Here is a 19,790-nt window from a genome sequence, read left to right as displayed (position 1 = left end):
CCGCATCCGCAACCGCGGAACTTCCGCATTATTTTCAACATCCGCATCCGCATCCGCATCCGCATAAAATCGATGCGGAGCTTATGCGGATGCGGATGTCGAACAAGTCGGTACAGAAACGTCTTAGCGGCGGCGTAAATGCTAGGTAATTTCGTCATTACCTATAACGATATCGTCTAGAATAGTCTAGATCCAGAAAAGTCGGTAAGTTACTGTTTATTAAATATAACGCACTTATATTCTTGTACAAATACTAAACGTTTCGTTTTTTTTAATAAAAATTACTAAAAATGTAATATTTGACGTTTTTTAAGTACTTAATCTTGACATCCGCATCCGCATCCGCATCCGCGGATGTGAGCCTTTAAATATCCGCATCCGCATCCGCATCCGCGGATGTCAAAAAATCTGCATCCGCAACATCCCTGATTCAGGAGAACCAGTATAACTTTGACCCTCTAATACAACTATTTTAATGGAGAAATTTACACACGTTAGATGTTAGTTAACTTGGTTTGGCTGCAGCGAGTATCTTGCCAATTACTATTCACAATACATTATTGTCGTATCTGCTATCAGATACTACTATTTGTTTATCATGAATTTCCACATCCACGTTGGAAATAGATTAGTTATACGATACCAAGTTTCCTCCGAGTTAAACCATGTTCTCAAATAACGACCTCAGTAAGCAATTGGTCCGCATGCAACGCAATGACTTGGTAATTAACAGCGTAATTTGATATTGTTTATAATTCAAAGTTATTATTTTGTTCCCTCATACTTATAGCTACAGATATTGACTATCCATTCGATAGGCTTAAAAAATAGGTAAGGTAAACGTACGAGTGCTCGACATGCTAGTGCCCAATAGATGACACCCTGCTGTCACCTCCATTGACAATGACTTAAGTTTCAAGATGACATTTACTGGGACCGCGTCGAGCACCAGTACGTTTACCTTAGTATTTTTTTACAGAATAATAATCATTTATTTACAAATAACATATATACAGTGTATTACTAAAAGATATTAAAAGCTTAAATCTAAAATAGGCCCTTGAGGCATTGTACCAAGGATGCTGGCGACATTTCCTCGCTGTATCGCAATGCTGATACGTTGTGCGAGGTAGTCGCCAGCTCTTCGGTCACCAGTTACGTCAACCAGACGCTTCGCGATTTCTGCGAACAACTTATGCGCGCTGGGACCCCATGGACCTAGAGTTTCAACAGAATTAAGTATATTTTTTATTATGTCTTTACCCTTCACGAAACAATAGTATTCCCAATATTTGAGAGGCGTGCACGGAAGCGAAACCAACACGTAGAGGCCCTTTTGACACTCGGAATCTTAGCGGTGAAGATACTTAATGTTTCGTTCGTCAAATTAATATGTATGTACACGTTTATTATGAAGGAGCGGCGCGCTGTGAACCATGCGCTGGAATGACGAAGTAGGTAGCATACATGTGATATCAGCAGGCCGTCCCCGGCTGGTGGCGCGGCGTGGTAGTGTGCCTCCGTCCGCGACGCCGAGCGCCGCGACGACCGCGCTCTCGCCGCGTAAACAAACCTTAAACAATCACTTATCTCGCCGCGATTAAACGATACCACTATCAGACCGTGATAACTCAGTGTGATAACAGATAAGGACCCGAGTGCTCTACCTTCACTTTTGTGTATTATGTAAAACAAGGATTTTGTGAACCATGGCAGCGACGACGGGCCGCAAGAGCTTCTCCATTCACGACTACCCTGAACACCTGAATCCCTTCCATGAGGAAGACAACCATAACAAGATCCGATTCTGGACTATCGGCAGAAAGCTCAGCAGAACGAATAGCATCAGTTTTTCTGGGATTAAGGACCTGAAAAATTCATGGTGAGTAGTTGTTAGTAGGTAGGTTGTATGTTAGTCTATAAGGAATACAAAACACCTGTGTTACGGTCATGTCAAGGCGACGCTCTATGTTACTTACTTAGATAGCTACCATTATAAGATTTATAAGTACCCAAAATAGCAAATAGGTATACCTTAACACTTAATGTTTGCAAGCCGGCTATCCGGACGTAGTCTTTGGCCCTCATTGTCTACTAGTTACGATGAATAATAACTTGCTATTGAAATTAGAAATTTATAATTCACGTCCTTGACCCGTCGACTTTACTCCAAACTAACTTGGCCATGACGAATCGATTCACGCAAATCCCTGTGACGGTCAAATCTTACAGTTAATTTACATAGTTATTTAGCACCTACAGGCAAACGGCTCAGCTATGTAAGTAAGTAATAATGACAAGACTTACCTACAACAAATCATATCTAATGGCTCCAAAGTAATAATGAAATGAAGTATTGATATCTGATTATCTAACTCTATTGTGGATTCGGAACACGACTTTTCCTCATTCCAAGGAGAAACTTACTTGAACCGATAATGCACGCACTTCGTACGATCTAGAAACCACGAATGTATCAGTATTGGCCATTGCAGTGTTGAGCAATTTACTTAAAACAATTCGCTAGATTCTAGGGATTTAAGTTAAAATTGCTCAACACTGCAATGGCCAATACTGATACATTCGTGGTTTATATTTTTTTCACCTCAGCAGCTCGAACAAGGGTACTTTGCTAATTAAAAACAGTGAGCAAAATCGCATTTTGCTCACTGAGTGAGACAAAATGAGCAAAATGCGATTTTGCTCACTCAGTGAGCACAATGCGATTTTGCTCACTGTTTTTAAGTAGCAAAGTACCCTTGTTCGAGCTGCTGAGGTGAAAATTTAATTGTTGGTATATCTTAAGAAAACATGAGTGAATAGAGGTAAGTGATGAAGAAGGAATACATTTTTCGGGTTCACTAATATGTTCTCACTGCTGAGGTGAAAAGTTTTGTGAACTACACGAGATCAAAGTTATTTACATCTCGTGCGCTTTTGAGTCCCTTACTACGCTCAAGATTCTAAATTAGATTCACTCGCTACGCTCGTGAATCTAGTATAGAATCTTTCGCTTGTACGGGACTCAAAATAAGCACTCGACGAAATATCAAACTTTGATCTCTTGTTGTACAAATAACTATTTCACCTCAGCAGCTCAAACAAGGGTACTTCACTACTTAAAAACAGTGAGCAAAATCGCATTTTGCTCATTTTGTCTCACTCAGTGAGCAAAATGCGATTTTGCGATTTTGTCCACATGAGACGTCAAGGTGGGCCGTTGCATCTCTTTCTAATTAGGGTGACCATAAGGCATATGTATGTGGGATATTACGATAACATGGAATATATAGTTTGGTCAGGATCTTTTCTTACTCGTGCATAGTTATAGAGGATCATACTGTCTTTTCGCTGTACTAGTATTGTGGCCTCAAAAGGGATGGATATAGTTTTTTTTCTCTTCTGTGAAACGCTTCACACAACCATAGGTACTCAATTTTGTTGTTCTAAACGCTGTTACTGATAGGCGTACCGGACCACGAACATGTGGTCGATCGTCAAGAATACAGGTATGAGTGAGAGATATAGATATGCTGACAGGAGCAGTGGCTCTACCGCGAACGAACGTTCCACGAACCATGTGCCTTACCTAGTAAATTTTCCAAAGATAGTAAATTCCCAGTAACGTTTCTGGTATCGTCCCAAAAGTCCGTAAATTACGATAAACTTCTATTTTTCTTTTATTATCAATTTGCTTTTTTATTTATTATAACAATGTATAAATGTGTCTGTAATGTTTAAGGACTTTGGATTTCAATGTTGGCAATTATTTATTCTGTAATCTGTAATAGCTCTCATTTCACCAATTTAAACATGCCGTAATAAATACGTACCTAATGTACCTATTAATATAAATTTACTTTTAAGTAAGTACGTAATAAGAATTCTGTGAGTCCGATTCACAACGTGCCGACATCATAGTCACCCTAATGAGTTTGGCAATGTTGTCTTGTATTTTTATCGTATACTGTAATAATTGTGGCTTCCTTGTGAAACGATATTCCCCAATTAGTAATTACTTCACTCCCACAACATTTAACACAACATTTCCTCACCATTTTTAAGAAATTTTACATTCACGTGTTTTGAAAACATGTCATCAGTTAGGGATACCAATTAATAATATTTAAATAATACTTGCACTGCGTGTGCTATCAAAATTGTTGCAGTCTTATCTTGGTCTAACGCTACCTAAGACCTATTAGTATTAACCTTTTGGCCGCCGGACCTAGTCCGCAAAGACGCTCACTCACACGCCAGAGCAAATTTTAAGTAAACAACTAATAAAAAGTTTAGGGATTGCAAATAGTGATATCGATATTTACAATTTATGGTAAAAATCTTCTCAATTTGGCTTTGTTCTTATCCAACTTTAATTTATTTCGAAAATGCCAAAAATTAACATATTTTTTACACACGACAATGTTAAAAATAAAGGTCTTTATCATTAAAAACAACCACTAAACAATATCGATTCATGACGTAATATCACCGCACTAGGCTGTACAAGAAGTCGTTTATACAAGACCACGGCGCGCATGGATTGTCCGCAGTGCAGACCGACAAGGACTGTTTCCGCGCGGATTAAGTAATAATAGTCTCTAGGTCAACGGCGTAAGCGCTTGTCGGTACGTAAACTTTATATAACATTCTCATAGTTAGGCGACACTGACTATATAGTCCTAGCGTCCGCCTGTACCATTCTTGTGCGAAGCGGTCACTGCAGGGTATCACTCCCCACTACACTATCATCTTAAAATGAATCTTTTGTTCTGCAAATAAACCACAAGGACAGATTTACTTGTCTGACTCTACTATCAACAGCTGAACAAGCTCCCTGAACTTCAGCTATAGTTAATGCCTGTCTCTCTCGTCTCGTTTTACGTATTCTAGTTACTAGTTACCACCAATTGGCATTTAACAAGTGTTCAAATGCTTAAATAAAACCAGATTTGCGATTTGATATTTATTTTGAATATTTTCATATCGAGTTAACATTCCCAACCCTAGCTGTCTTGTATACAAGACAACGGCGACGAGGAACAAGAAAAACGTTGAAATCTGGAGCAATTTTTTTGAGAGCCTTATTATAAAAGAATGGATTTTTATAGCTGCAATAAATGCAATTTTTTTTTAAAACAAGGACCTAAAACATGAACATGAGTGTAAAAAAAATTATAACTGATATTTTTTCCACATTTACCGAGTGGTTGAATTTTTGTCTTGTATACAAGACAGCGGCGCCAGTGTATCGTTCTATCGTTGTCTTGTATACATGCCAACGGCGGTCAAAGGGTTAATATTATCAACAAACACTAAGGTCTGAATAATGCAAGTGTGATGATCGCCGGTATTTATAGAACTGAAGTCATTCTCGGCAATTGTGATATTTGTGCCTAGGTACCTACTTACAATACTTTACTTTTGTTTTATGATAATGATACAAACAAAGGAGTTACTCAAACATGCTAATTGCCTACTTAATTATTAATATTTATTGTTACATTCCTTGAAAATAATGTTCGAAAACTTGAACAATAGCGTAATCTCTTTCTGAGTTGATATTTTGAATAGTCATTACTTAGATACAATCGAGCTAAAAAATCGCTGGACACTAAAGTAACACTGTTGAATTTTCTGATTGACACCTAGCTACCACCATAACAATCTGCTTAGTTTAAAATTCATTATCTGAAGCATTATCCAGAGCGACATAGTACTATTCAGAGTTTTCTTTGCTCCATCGTACTGTCGTTATTAGATATATCGGAGCGGCCGAGGTGCTCACAAATATCCGAACACGCCTCTATCAGGATTCAACTGCGTATTTGCGTAATCGTATGGACTATCGATTGTGTTGTGTCCATGTACTACTAAGAACGGTGTCGGTGGTGTTTATTATCGTCCCGTTCCGTTGTAATACTTGTAATTAGGGACAAATGAGTGCTTCGGATTTTGGGAAAGAGACCGACGAACGACAATATTCTTAAAATTTAAATTAGAGCGTGTTAAAATTACGAGAATCCGCACTTTTCGGTGATCCCGTTCCTATGAATATTTGTAGATACATACCTAGTATACCTACCGATCTACAGTATGCACTTAATGGATAGGTACGTTATATTCTGATTATTTTGAAATTTTTGAATATCATCACAGTCATTTGCCTACATTACCACTTTACGTATGAGTATGAAGGGCCACATCTTATTTTATGAAATCTGAATCACAACACATTGGTTTGATGGTTATTAATTGCAATTGATGGTTCAGTTTCAATAAGGATATGAATACACTACATTAGTAGAAATGAATGTCAAGTACAAATTTTCAGCTCTTCCTTATTGAAAACTGTAATATCGTCAACAAATTTAACGATAACATTATAAAAATTTCTGATTTAACACATTTTAACACACGTCTTTTCAAACAGTAATAGAGGCGAGATGTTAGCAGCGAACTATCGACGTCGAATACCGCTCAAAAGTCTGTTAACGTTGCATCAAACACAAATCAAACAAACATTGTTATAATTTAAGGTAAACCATAGAAATACCTACGCGTACGCATATTATTACGGTTTTGTGAAATTCTGTTACGTAGCTCCACTTATTAATCCAGAGCAAATGTGAATCACAGTTTTTAAATAATATTTATTTTCGCCGATCGTTACTCAGATCTTCGTATCTTTACGTGCAATTTGAAGAAAATTAATGATCATACTTTATTTTTAATATGTATACCTATTCTTTAATTTAATTCATCTACTTTTTATTATGACTTTAAAGTAAAAATGGCATCATACACAGGGATAATTACACTCCATAAATAACAAATATGTAGGTGTACTTACAGTTATGCAAATACAAATTTTGGATCCATGATCGGTACATACAATACATACCAATAACTAAGCATGTATCTAAGCGGTATAGTACTTATAGTAGCAAGTGGAATAGTGCAGATCATTTTGAATATTTCGGTCAGTATACTATATCAGCTCTACCACCGCGCATGCTAAAAGTGGTAAATCCGCTTGAGAATATACTACCTATATATTTTTAATTTTTTGGTGTCTATCCATCTAGATAGGTGCCTTATTTTACCAATACCATCAGCTACAATAAAAACATGTCATAATGGCAAGAATAATATCGAGGTCAAGAAGTCGACTCTACTTTTGGGAGTGACTGTGGTGCTTAGTAAGAACAAATAAATATAATTTACCTACCTACGGGTATTGCGTAGAGTATTAAAAAAATTGTATCCTTAAATTTTAACTTATTAACGTTTTTTTCGTATTTGTTATTTTTTTAGATTTTCTCATACGTTTAAATATTAAAGCGTATTTAACAACAATATGATTACAGTCTATTTATTCAACCAGGGTCCAAGACTTTTGCGTGAATGACTATATTTGTCTGCAATGCGACTTTACTGCTGTGACCGTTCACGATACCGTAAAGTAACGTTTAAGACTTCAGTCACGCAAGTTGAATTTAATTTAGTTACCAGCATGTTCAGCCTTAGATAAAGCTACCCTCGTTTCACTCAACAGGGCGCTTTTATTCTGTGGCTATGTTTCATGGCAGTGGTGGGTAATCTTTCCTTATGAGGGGCCAATATTTGAAGGAATTTCAGAGGAGGGCCAGATTTACAGCAAAAAGGCATTTTTATTATATCGCTGGTCATATACACATTTTTTCGAAGGACCAGCGGCGGGCCGGATAAAATCCTTTCGGATCATGGCTTGTTTTCATGTGGGTTTTAATGACACAAACCACATCATACTGTGATACCTTTTTAAGTAAGTAAGTAGGTACCTAAGATTCGAGTAACGTGAAACATATACTTAATCACCGAATTAATTTACTTTAGTAATTTAGTTATAAAAATGATGAAAAACAATAATTGATGCAACGAACATAACATTAAAATCTCGTTTTTACTTAGACTACTTAGAGTCCTTTAGGTCCGGTAATGTAAACACGTATTTAAGTACATACTTAATTCTTATTTTTGTTTTCCGGTTAAGGTATTAGCTATAGAAAATCAGTACCTATAATATATAATCATTGTGATTTGTGACTTAATTTCTCTAATCTAATAATACATAACAAATTATCAATGACGCGTTTTAATCAATTATAGTAATCCAATGATTAAACAATTTACTTAGTACGAAACATCAAACAAAGTAATATAAAGTTTAGTAGGTACACCAGACGCACGCTGGCTCCTGGCCAAGCGCATAACATTTATAACCAGAGTTTACCTACGAGTATTGAAACAAATACCTACTTTTAGATGGATGTTTCTACCTCATTCATGAAGATGACCCACTTTACGGGCATCGATTACGAGTGTCTTTAACAATCTTATTATTTTTATACTCAACAGAGCTGCTAACGATATTATTTTTATTGAAATAGGAAAAGAAAAACGTAAAATAAGACTACCGCGGCGAATGAAGAATATTATGGAAATAAATGGGAATGGAGAACATTATAATAGAAGAATATTGCTGAAAACGGACTTAGCTCAGTTGGTAGAGCAATGACCCGGTGTTCTAAGATAGAGCCATCTATCCAAGCGGTCTGTTTTTCAGTAGATACTTAAAGTACAAATCACTAGCGATACTAAAAATATTAAAAAAATATATATTTAACAAGCTACACATGAATCAATAAAGTTTTAAGTTAACCTAACAATGTCTCTAGCAGTAAAAAAACCTATCATCAAGAGATAGAGGGTGAGATCATTTGTAACGTTCCACGGCAAAAGGTACCTTATGGCACTTGGCGCTTACGTCGCATAGTGCCGCAATAATAATAGCGCGCGGCAGCGGAGCGGCGTTAATAATAGCGTAAGCGCCAATGGCCATAAGGTACCTTTACCCGTGGGACGTCACATTTAAGTAACTAGCTGGCTGCTGGCTAAAGTGCTTGCATAACATTGAGGCGTTTCGAAAATCTTGTCACATGATAAGGGAATTAACTTCCGGTTGATAACATCATACTCAACTACTTTCGTTACCTACTTTTATTAATTCTTAATACTTGAACGCTTAATACTTTTATCCACATAATAACTATACTTACCTACGTACAATGGAGTGGCGTGGAGGGTTCCATTCCTTCATACAATAAGTATATAAGTAATACCGGTCATAACATTCGATCTCACTCTTGACAAAAATTAGACCATTACTATCATTAGTACCGTAATCGTTAACCGCTACCAAGAGCTGTGTTTTTAATGAATGATAAAATAAATAATATTTGAGTTGGTATACCTATATAGTTATTTAAAAATGTCACAATTACGACATTTACGACGCCTGCGCCTAAAAATGAGTTACTTATTCTATTCCAAAAAAATGGAATTTGGATTTGGAAACGAATTGTATGACGCAAGTTAAGGGATGACAGGTCCCACAAGTCACAGTAAGCGTCTTGGCAACGCCATACCCATTTACAAACAATAATAAGAATGCATCATTCCGCACCTATACCTACGTAGGTCTCTACAGGCATGTTTTATGCATTTGCATAAATTAACAAACTTATATTCTTGCGTTAGTGTTGCAAAACAATGGGGAGACTGATCATCCTTCAATACAAGCAATAACTATAGGTACTTAGATACATAGCCTTCATACATGGGCCTGTTTTGGATGGATGGACCTTAGATTGTTTGAATGTTAATAAAAATAGAGATGTCTAAAGCCAATATAAATTGTGAACCAGGGAGGGTCAGATAAGTAGGTACATTAGATCTATGTACTTATATTCTAATAAGATTCGTCAAGTGTACCTAGGTACCTATATTAGCAGAGGTATGCCGACGAATTGAAAAAATCAGCCTGATCCAAACAACCCAGAAAAAAAGGGGGCCGGATGAATGGTCTCGAGATAAGAGGATGATCGTTCCAAAATGCCTCTTTTGACGCGATGCTGCACATGGTAGCCTACCCCGATAGTGCGGGGATATATTATTTGTGTAAGTCTAGGCCCGTTGCATTACCTCGCCCCTCAGGGGCATCTCTGATTTTACAGTGTGACTTGTAAGGATGATCGTGCCAAAATGCCTCTTTTGACGCGATGCTGCACATGGTAGCCTACCCCGATAGTGCGGGGATATATTATTTGTGTAAGTCTACGCCCGTTGCATTACCTCAGGCCCCTCAGGGGCACCTCTAATTTTACAGTACGTGACTTGTAGGTAGGTACCTAATTGTTATGTTTTTCTTTGTTGAACGACTCGAAATCGTCAGTAAGTGGGTACTTATGCAACGGGATGCAAACCCGAGACACTCAAGTGGTCATCTGACCGGATCATACTGTTCCAATAATGTTCCATTTATTAGCCGAATCCGACACAGGAGCAGCCGATGCAACGGAGCCACGCCGTTTTATCGACTGTATGTTAGTCTGTAAGGTATTTGTAATATGGGCCTTATTGCCTGAATTAAATTTCTAAATAAAATAAATAAATAAATTAGATCGCACACTTTGTCACGATTTTATTACTCGCATGATAACATTGATAACTAGGCCTTTATTATGATATCTGATGGTTGTTATTATTTGAAGAAGTAGGTGATATTATAGAAGGTTGGTTACTCATTCGAAGTAGGTGACATCAGGTAGGTCACTTTCTTAGGACGTCAAATTCTGAGCACGCCACTTACGTGGTATGATTGTTTTCCTAGGACAACGCATTCTGAGGATGAAAGGTATTGTCCAAAACGATTTTCTTAACATTTAGGATACCCTATATCACCTATATGTATGTAATACCTACCTACTTATGATCTTATGACTTATGAGCTTATGATCAATATCGTTGGAGGTTCGTATAAAATGTTACAAGTAGAGTTTAATATAAGGTAATAGGTATCAGATGTTAGTTCGACGTGGTATATTTAAAAAAATGCCGTCTAGATATCGAAGTCAGCCTGCCAACAGCTCGACTTCGATAACATTGAAGTACCTATTGAACAACAACACGTAACTACTTAACCTGCATACAATGATTAAATTGTTCTGTTTAAATGAATGCAACTCTAACGATAATGATACGCGCCATTTGTTTAGTAGAATTCTGATAAAACACAATCGTCTCGTTTCATATGAGAACTTTACTATATAGGTAGATACCTAACTAAAATTTGTTACTGAAAATATTATAAAATTTACAGTACATCTGGTGCTCCATTACGACACCCTGCATTTGCTACAATACGCACATTACGTAACTACGTCGAAAATTTAAAGGGCCATAATTATGTACTACCTACTGTAAATCTATCCAACATTTCTTCGGTTTCAATGACGATGCAGCCCTACCTAACCCGTCTACCTCCACTCCACCCTGCACTAGTGCCATGTTTTTTTTAAATATTTTTAAATTTTTGATAGATAATTAAACGTTTTGAAACGTTGTACGATACAAGTGCGAAAAATAGGAATTTCGCAATAAGTGGCGAATTTTTAAACCCGACCGAAGGGAGTAAATAACTGTTATCTATATAAAATTAGTTGTATGTACAATATTCTAAACTACTCTTAAACATGATTTTAACAGAATGATTGCTCATACACATTAATTAGCTCATCAACAAGTGGAATAGTTATAGTTCAAGATCGGGTCAATCTGGCTATCTGCACGACCTAGCGGATTTATTAATGTCATGCAGTTGCAACGACCTTATTCACAAATCACACTAAACAGCCGACCAATATACGTTTGGTCTGCCATTAAACACGGTAGATACTGATCTCGAAGTCAATTTATACAAGACTGAGCTCAAAAATCTCACAATAGAGTCAAATTGTTATGTGAATAAGCACAGTTTGTTTACAGTAAGTGCACGGGCGTGATTATGTCTCAGACGTTTATGCTATCAACGTTTTATTGCCGACGATGATGACTGATTACGATAACACTAATGTAAAATGGGGCATAATGGACATGTTATGTAGTTGCAGATCAATTCATAAGAGCTGGCGTGAGAAATATAGACGGATTAATCTGATATGGACTAATCTGTCTATATTTCTCAAGACACGACAGGCAAGAGTCGCCAGTGTCACATAAAGTAGGAAGGTACCTATTTAACTCAGGCACCAATATGAAGGCAAATAGATTTAACTAAGGCCTAAATGTAAATGCATTATTTACCAATAAATTGTTATTCATTATTCCCTAGCTCCCTACATACCTCTATTCCTCTATATATTATATATAACACGAGTTCGATATTTTGCATTAATCCTATATGAATCCAAAGGTTACGGGATGTATTTTCTGATATGACTAAGTATCATGAGTTATTTTAAGAACACGTCATATTAACCAACTTCATATTTTATCGTTTGGTACGGTCACGGTCATGACAAACATGCAAACTTATCTTCAACTCATTCGAACGGCATAGGACAAAAATACGTTAGCTTATATATTTATAAATAATGTAGGTACAGTCATCAATACTATTAGCTTAACAGCTTTGCATGCAAACTTCTATGCAGAGTGGGTACCTAGTCTCTACAGCTGACTACGAGGGGCGTTCAAAATATTCTCGGTATTGATATCTTACGACCTCTTCTAAAATTTCTTTCGTTACTGGCCGCTAAGGTTTATTCATTGACATTAAAAAAAAGTATAATTCGAACCGAGATAGTCTTTTGTTTTTCTGCAATTGCTGAACAAACATGAACATCATGTGCGAATTGACAATGTTAACTAAATTAGAACATCGATGCGTGATAAAATTCTTGACAAAACAGGGTAAAAATCAAAAAACCATAAAAGAGGAAATGGATTGTGTTTACCGTGAGTCTGCTCCTTCTTTATCTACCATTCAAAAGTGGTCAAGCGAGTTTAAACGCGGAAGGGAGAGTATTGAAGATGACCCTAGACCTGGCCGGCCTGTAGTAGCTACTTCACAAGAAAATATTGATAAAGTGAAAAAACTTATATCGGAAGATGGTCGAGTGAAGGTAAAATCTATAGCACAAGTAACCAATCTCTCTATTGGTACCGTACATGATATTATACATGACCATCTTAATATGTCACAAGTAAGTGCAAGATGCGTTCCGCGAATGCTGACTCGGCTTCAAAAAGACATGCGTGTAGCTTGTTGTTCCGATTTTATTGACCTGTGCGGTGAAAATCCTGATGAGTTGCTGCAAAGAATAGTTACTGGAGATGAAACCTGGGTTCATCATTATGACCCAGAGAGTAAACAAGAGTCCATGCAGTGGCACATTAAGGGTTCATCTCATCCCAAGAAGTTCAAGGTCATCCCTTCAGCTGGCAAGATCATGGCCACGATATTTTGGGATTGTGAAGGAGTATTACTAATCGATTATAAAGAAAAAGGTGTAAATATCACAGGACAGTACTACGCTAACATTCTACGTCAATTAAAGGATGTAATTAAAGAAAAGAGGCGAGGAAAGTTAACCAAAGGTATTCTGCTTCTGCATGACAACGCCCCCGTCCATACTGCTCATATTGCCAAGGCAGCTATTGTTGAATGTGGGTTTAAAACTGTTACTCACCCACCGTATAGTCCGGACTTAGCCCCCAGCGACTTCTTTTTGCTCCCCAATCTTAAAAAGGATCTGCGTGGAAATAAATTTTCTGACGATGCAGCATTGAAGGCGGCAGTGGAGGAGCATTTTTACACGAAAGATAAAAAATATTTTTACGAGGGATTAAAAAAAATAATTGATCGATCTTTTAAGTGTATGAACATAGGGGGGGAGTATATTGAAAAATAAAAATATCAAACTTTTCGTACTTGTTTGTTTTCATTCTCATACCGAGAATATTTTGAATACCCCTCGTATACACTTGAGTACTTGGGCGTTTTTTTTTGTTGTCCCCTACACTTTTTTTTCAAATTTGGGATTTTTATGTTATTTCTACTTAGAATCATGAGCTCTTTTTATCCTAATAGGAGAAAAAAAGTGTCCTAAGGTTTTTATTTCCATTACGTCACCATTTTTCATAGACTTTGTATGGCGGTCGCGGAATGGAAAGATCGAAAAATGTATGGAAATTTTGGGACACTTTTTTTCTCCTATTAGGATAGAAAGAGCTCGTGATTCTGAGTAGAAATAACATAAAAAATCCCAAATTTGAAAAAAAAAGTGTAGGGGATAACAAAAAAAAACGCCCAACTTCGACTGCTCACTTGCGACTTTCTTCAAACGCATCATGACCTAATATTCTCCATAGTACCTATAATGTCCTATAGATCGTCGCCATACTGTTAATACTGAATGGTCTAGATCTAGACACTCTAGACATATCCTAATTATTTATTTAGGATATGTCTAGTATTTAAAAGTTTCAAAAAGAGTCAAATTAATTGGGAAGGATTACAAAATATGGGTTTCGGCATGTTTCGGGTATAACTGGCAGTTACAACCCGAAACCGAGCAATTATTAACTGCCAACACATTTCTATGTGAGTAGTCTCGCAATTTTGAAAACTTTTCGTCGGCAGATCAGTGAATAGTACCAATACCGATACAGGGCAATGGCCACCGAGGTGGGCATCCGTGACGGCACAATTGCGACCGCTCAAGTGGAATCAAGTGCACTAAACTCTGCTGTTGCGCCTACAGACATCCGCCACGCGGGTAACTGTGTCATTCAATGTCATTGGGTCCTTCGCATGTAAATAATACCAATGAAATCGCCTTTGAGATCCGCACTGGCTGTTTGTTTGGTATTAATATGACAAGCAAGGCATTCCTAGTAGTTTGACTGGTCTCTAATCTAGACCGAGAGATATGATGAAGAAGAATCTAGACGAATGAAAACAGTGCGATATTTAACCCTGGGTTTAGAGTCCTTGGACTATTGTTCTGTCTGATACTAGTTAATACTCAATATAATAGTCATCCGTAACTTAACATTGTACAAAGACAATATTTTCTTAATAACAGATAAATTAAAGACGTCACAATGTCTCTGTGAAAGTTGATAATTAGTGAGTCATGGTAGTGTTTACGAAGACTTAGGTATATAAAGATATCAGCTTTAATAATGCCTTTGTTACACCAAGTAATTAAGTATTTACCTCATCTTGCTAACTCAAGATGACGTCAGACGTGGCACCGCGAAAATTATTATGAGTCTGAGTCACACACACTTTAAATAGGTAGGTAGTCTAGGTAAATACATGTCTTTTGTTATATATAAATTAGGCACCTAACTCTTGTATATAAAGCGTATAATAATGGCCCAAGGAGAACAATAGGCATTAGGCACCTTCTCATATTTCCCGCAATACTCATGTGCACCAACAATTTCTGCGTTATGATAGCCCCTAACTGTAGGACAAACGCGCAAACATACAAACTTTTATGCATAGATGCGCTTTTATGCGTAGAAAATATTACGTACATTACTTATTTCAATGAAATAAATTTTATCTTTATCTTTTATCTTATGTAGTAGAACATTTCTTGCTACGGGCCACCGTTTAAGAGTTATTTACGAAAAACTATAAAAATGGACCTTAACCCCCCCCCCCCCCCTACTCGTTAGCTTCACTCCCACCTCCCGGTACTTTTAGTATCTTGTTTAATACTTACACCATTACCTACACCCATGCTAAAATTGGCTTACACAAGTATTATTTCCCCCGATTGGCAATTTTTGGTGTTCGTTTGGTGTACTATTTTCTCTGCCACTGACTGGCTACCTTCAAATAAAAGTTGGTCGATTAAGAGAAATTTATCTTCTTTCCAGGTCACTCCGCTCGTTTATGAGAAAGGACAAGAAGAAACAGTCGCAAGACAGCAAGCTCGGCCAGCAGGTGAACGGCGACAGCAGCCCCGTGGTCTACCGCCGCGCGCTACAACGTAAGATGCACGCTCGGAAACCATGAACTGACAATAAAGCTTGCACTAACACCTATTGATCATTTTCATTACTAATGTATCACATTAATAGATAAGTTTTGATAACCCACATTGGGCCAGCGTGGGGACTATAGCCCAAACCCTCCCATGCTTGAGAGGCCTGTGCCTAGCAGTGGGACTGTGGGATGCGGTGGGATAGGCTAAATTATGTATTGGTACTTATATTATTTATGTAATAGATACGCTTAGTAAACATAAGGGGCGTCAATAAATTCCTACCGTTAGAAAAGCTTAACCAGTGAACGAAGGACTACAACAGTCGCTTTGTTTTCAGCCGTTCGTTACAATGGAAGATGCAAGTTAAATTCATAAACTATAAACATTAACACATTACTAATTTACCCTATTATTGCTTTGCTTGCTTAGGTAAGTAAATTCCTATGGCCAGAAAGGAGATGAAGAAGTAAAAGTCGAACAAACTTAACCAGTACCTAATTTAACTAATTTTGCATCGAACCTTACACTAAACGTTGATAGACTCCTCATGATCTACACTTGCAAATTATAGTACAGTCATCTGCAATAATAATAAGAGTAACATATTATGTTACTCTTCGAAGGCCGCAAAATTATGTAACACGCTCTTACGGTTCTACAAATAAGATCGTGACAGATATTTTTGCGGCCTTCGTTGTGTAACATATTATGCAGGTGACTGTACCTGTGATTAAAGTGAAGAATTCAACAGATAAAATATTACCTACACAATACCACTCCTTTCCAGTTAAGTAGGCATCTAATTTATCCTGTTCTCATGCTTTTATACTAGTAGGTATTACCCTTATCTAAAGTGGCGTCATTCTGAGCATACATAGCGTGTTACTTGTGCAATAATGTAGGTGAGAGTAGCCGTGTCCTCGATTATTTAAGTACATAGGTACATCTGATTCTTTACTGGCTACTAAACTAAACAAGAAATTGATAAATACCTTTTAGATTGAAACTGGCAATACAGTTTCTCAGATAGATAGGGTGACGACCTCTCTCCTCGAAGACAAAAAATAGATACACACATTGTCACAAAAAGTGTCATGTCAATCGAATACTTACCGCACAACTTAGATTAGAAAATATATTTGTGTCTTTAAGTAAAAAAGGACTAGTTCTGATTGTACATATATAGTATGACATCACAGGTGTAACGTAAATAATATTTTCAATACGAAGTTTACGCAAATAGTTACATAGGTACCTGTATAAGCATGCACCAGCACAGACTCCAGATCCAGACGGAGCCCGTAGTTTCCGATCACCCCACCCACGTCGTAACTTCTATAGAAAGTTTTTAGACTTGGTGCGGCCTCTTCCAACGCTTTAAATTACACATATACAGCCTTCTTTACCTCTAGGGGGGCGCAAGAATCTCTGCAACACACGGGGGTACAAAATGTTTGATAACCCATTTTGAGAACAGGAGTCGAGGTCGTTACTCCTTTCACGTAACACGACGTAATATAGTACCTAATTAGTTACGTTCTTTACAGACACATCGACGTCGGGGGTGCGCAGCACCGTCGGCTCCCCGGAGCACGCGGACCGCTACATCTACGGGGGTTCCATCACACCGCTGCCGCGCTCGCGGTTCCAGGAGCGCCTGCGCAGCCCTAGCAACTATGAGGTCAACTCACTCAGGTATGCGCATCTTCCATTCTATGTTTATAGGATCGCACTACCTACTTACGGACAGAAGGAAAGGAGTTTCCATCAAAAATCAACCAACGCTACCCAAAATAGCTACCTAATCTGTAATTTCCACTAAATTTTATTGAGTTATCTCAAATGTATTTTCTACCGTCAGTCTAACATATTTGATGCCTTTCGGCTCTCGATCCTTGTCAAGTTTGCGTCGTGACACCACCGTCCAGCGCACTCATTGCACTGTTGTACCCAGAGCGAAGTGTGTGTCGCTCAATGATCTTAACTTTGTCTAGATTCATCCTTTATATAATTTTACTAGACCATTCACTACATTTACCTAACTACCTAACTGAAAACTTGAGATTATTATGCTACTCCTGTTGTACGTGAAAGTTGTAAAAACCTAATCGTCCCCGTTATATTTTCCAGCACGACACCCCGCATGGCCCGTAGCGAGGTGTCGGGCTCCCGGCTGAGCGTGGAGAGCACGAACCCATTCGACGAGGCCCCGATACCGCCCGTGCGCGCCTCCCGACGCAAGAAGAAACGCGCGCCGATGCCGCCACAAGGCGGGCCTGATACTTCCGTAAGTTAACAACCCACGCTAAGTCCAAGTCCTATACTTAGTCATAATGCTTTTATGTCTTCTTGTATGTTTGTGGGATTATCCACCGTAGCATCAGAACTAGATATTACTTTATTTTTAACTGTCATCCGTTTTCTTTTTGACTTAATTCTGTGAGTAAGTAGAGGTAAAGGTAAAGATTACATTTTTAAACAGACCTCCAAAATATTGAATGTTCTTGAAATATAAAAAAAATCTTATTCGTGAAAAATGTTAAGTGAAAACTATTAGTCTTGATACTCAAATATGTACAATGGAATCGGAAGATAAATATTAACCATGTCATTTCAAATTGCAGGCAAGCAGCATAAACACCACATTGAACATCAGCGAAGTCGAAGAAGAAACTCCCAAGAAAGATCCCGATTTGGAAGTCGAAGATGAAAACTTAAACGTCGAACTTAAAATAGTTGAGGACGAGGAGACGAAAACCAAAGATAAGGAAACAGAGAAACCTCCAGATGTCGTTCAAGATACGATTGTAGAAGCTGTAAAAGATTCAACGACCGAAGCTGCCCCTAAAGATACAACGATAGACATTTCAAAAGAAACTACAGCTACAGAAACAATACAAATTTCAAATAACAACTCGGTCACGGCACCCGTTTTGACTCATCAGGATTCCGATGATGTCGTGGTTAGGAGCGCAGAAAATGGACTACACGAGACTAAATTGAGTAACGCGGATTCGGAAGGCGACATTCTTGATAAGGTTTCATTCCCCAAAGTTGACATTACCACATATAGAAGAAATTCCAGCGTCAACGAAGACGAAATCCGACTCAGAAGGGGTAACTTAGAAGATTACCACACTCTCGCAAATAAGAGAAGCAAGAGTCTCACTAACACCTCGGACCCAGTCTACGTGGCATTTGACATCAACCTTAATGAAAGCAGGTCTGACAGGGATCTAAATGGCAACGACGAACCCCAAAAAGTAATTTGTAAGCTCTATGACGAAGCGGTGAGAAAACAAAGTGTCGATAATTCTATTTCCAGTACTGAAAAAGAATTCATCGAAATCGATAGAGCTACAAGGGAGCTTGAAAGGGAAATCAGCAAGTTGAACTCGGCTTTAATAGACGATGAAGACATACTGGGTGCCCCTCGGTTGTCTGTCTCTGATATAAAGCGCAGGTTTGACAACAATAATTCCTCGCCCCCTAATCCCATACCAAAGCCTAGAAGAAGCCATTATGGAGGTAACTCGCCCGACCAGGTCATCTAAGGTTAAGAGTATGTTTTAACAATGTAAAACGCAATAGTTACCTGTGGTAGCAATGCTAGTGGTATTTTTATTCCCAGTAGTAATTGACCAATATATTCCGGGATTGACATTGAAAATAACGCGAGGCTGTTTTAAAAACTATTGCAACGTGCCTAAATAATACAAGAGAGGATCTCTTTCTAGACAAAGAAGATGAAAATACACTTTGAATTAATTATTAGAGGTTAGGAACATGTATTTATTAAACGACTTCCCAGGAATTACATTTACTGGTGGTAAGCCGAGGATATACCGGTTGCAGTTGGTAGTTGTAGGAACTAAATACTGCCTACTACTGGGAATAACT

General features: G+C 37.8%; 1 protein-coding gene across 1 annotated transcript; it reads left to right on the top strand.

The window, feature by feature from the left end:
* The first annotated feature begins 1,498 nt into the window (after window positions 1-1,498).
* On the top strand, window positions 1,499-19,601 carry LOC134663190 (uncharacterized). The gene is made up of 5 exons (XM_063519568.1): window positions 1,499-1,882; window positions 15,781-15,893; window positions 17,438-17,585; window positions 18,021-18,177; window positions 18,515-19,601. The coding sequence occupies exons 1-5, from the start codon at window positions 1,710-1,712 to the stop codon at window positions 19,442-19,444; spliced, it is 1,521 nt and encodes a 506-aa protein (XP_063375638.1). The 5' UTR covers window positions 1,499-1,709; the 3' UTR covers window positions 19,445-19,601.
* The last annotated feature ends 189 nt before the right edge of the window (window positions 19,602-19,790 follow it).

This window comes from Cydia amplana, chromosome 4, assembly GCF_948474715.1.
Source record: "Cydia amplana chromosome 4, ilCydAmpl1.1, whole genome shotgun sequence".
Classification (NCBI taxonomy): domain Eukaryota; kingdom Metazoa; phylum Arthropoda; class Insecta; order Lepidoptera; family Tortricidae; genus Cydia; species Cydia amplana.
This window is presented reverse-complemented; position numbering and strand designations above follow the sequence as displayed.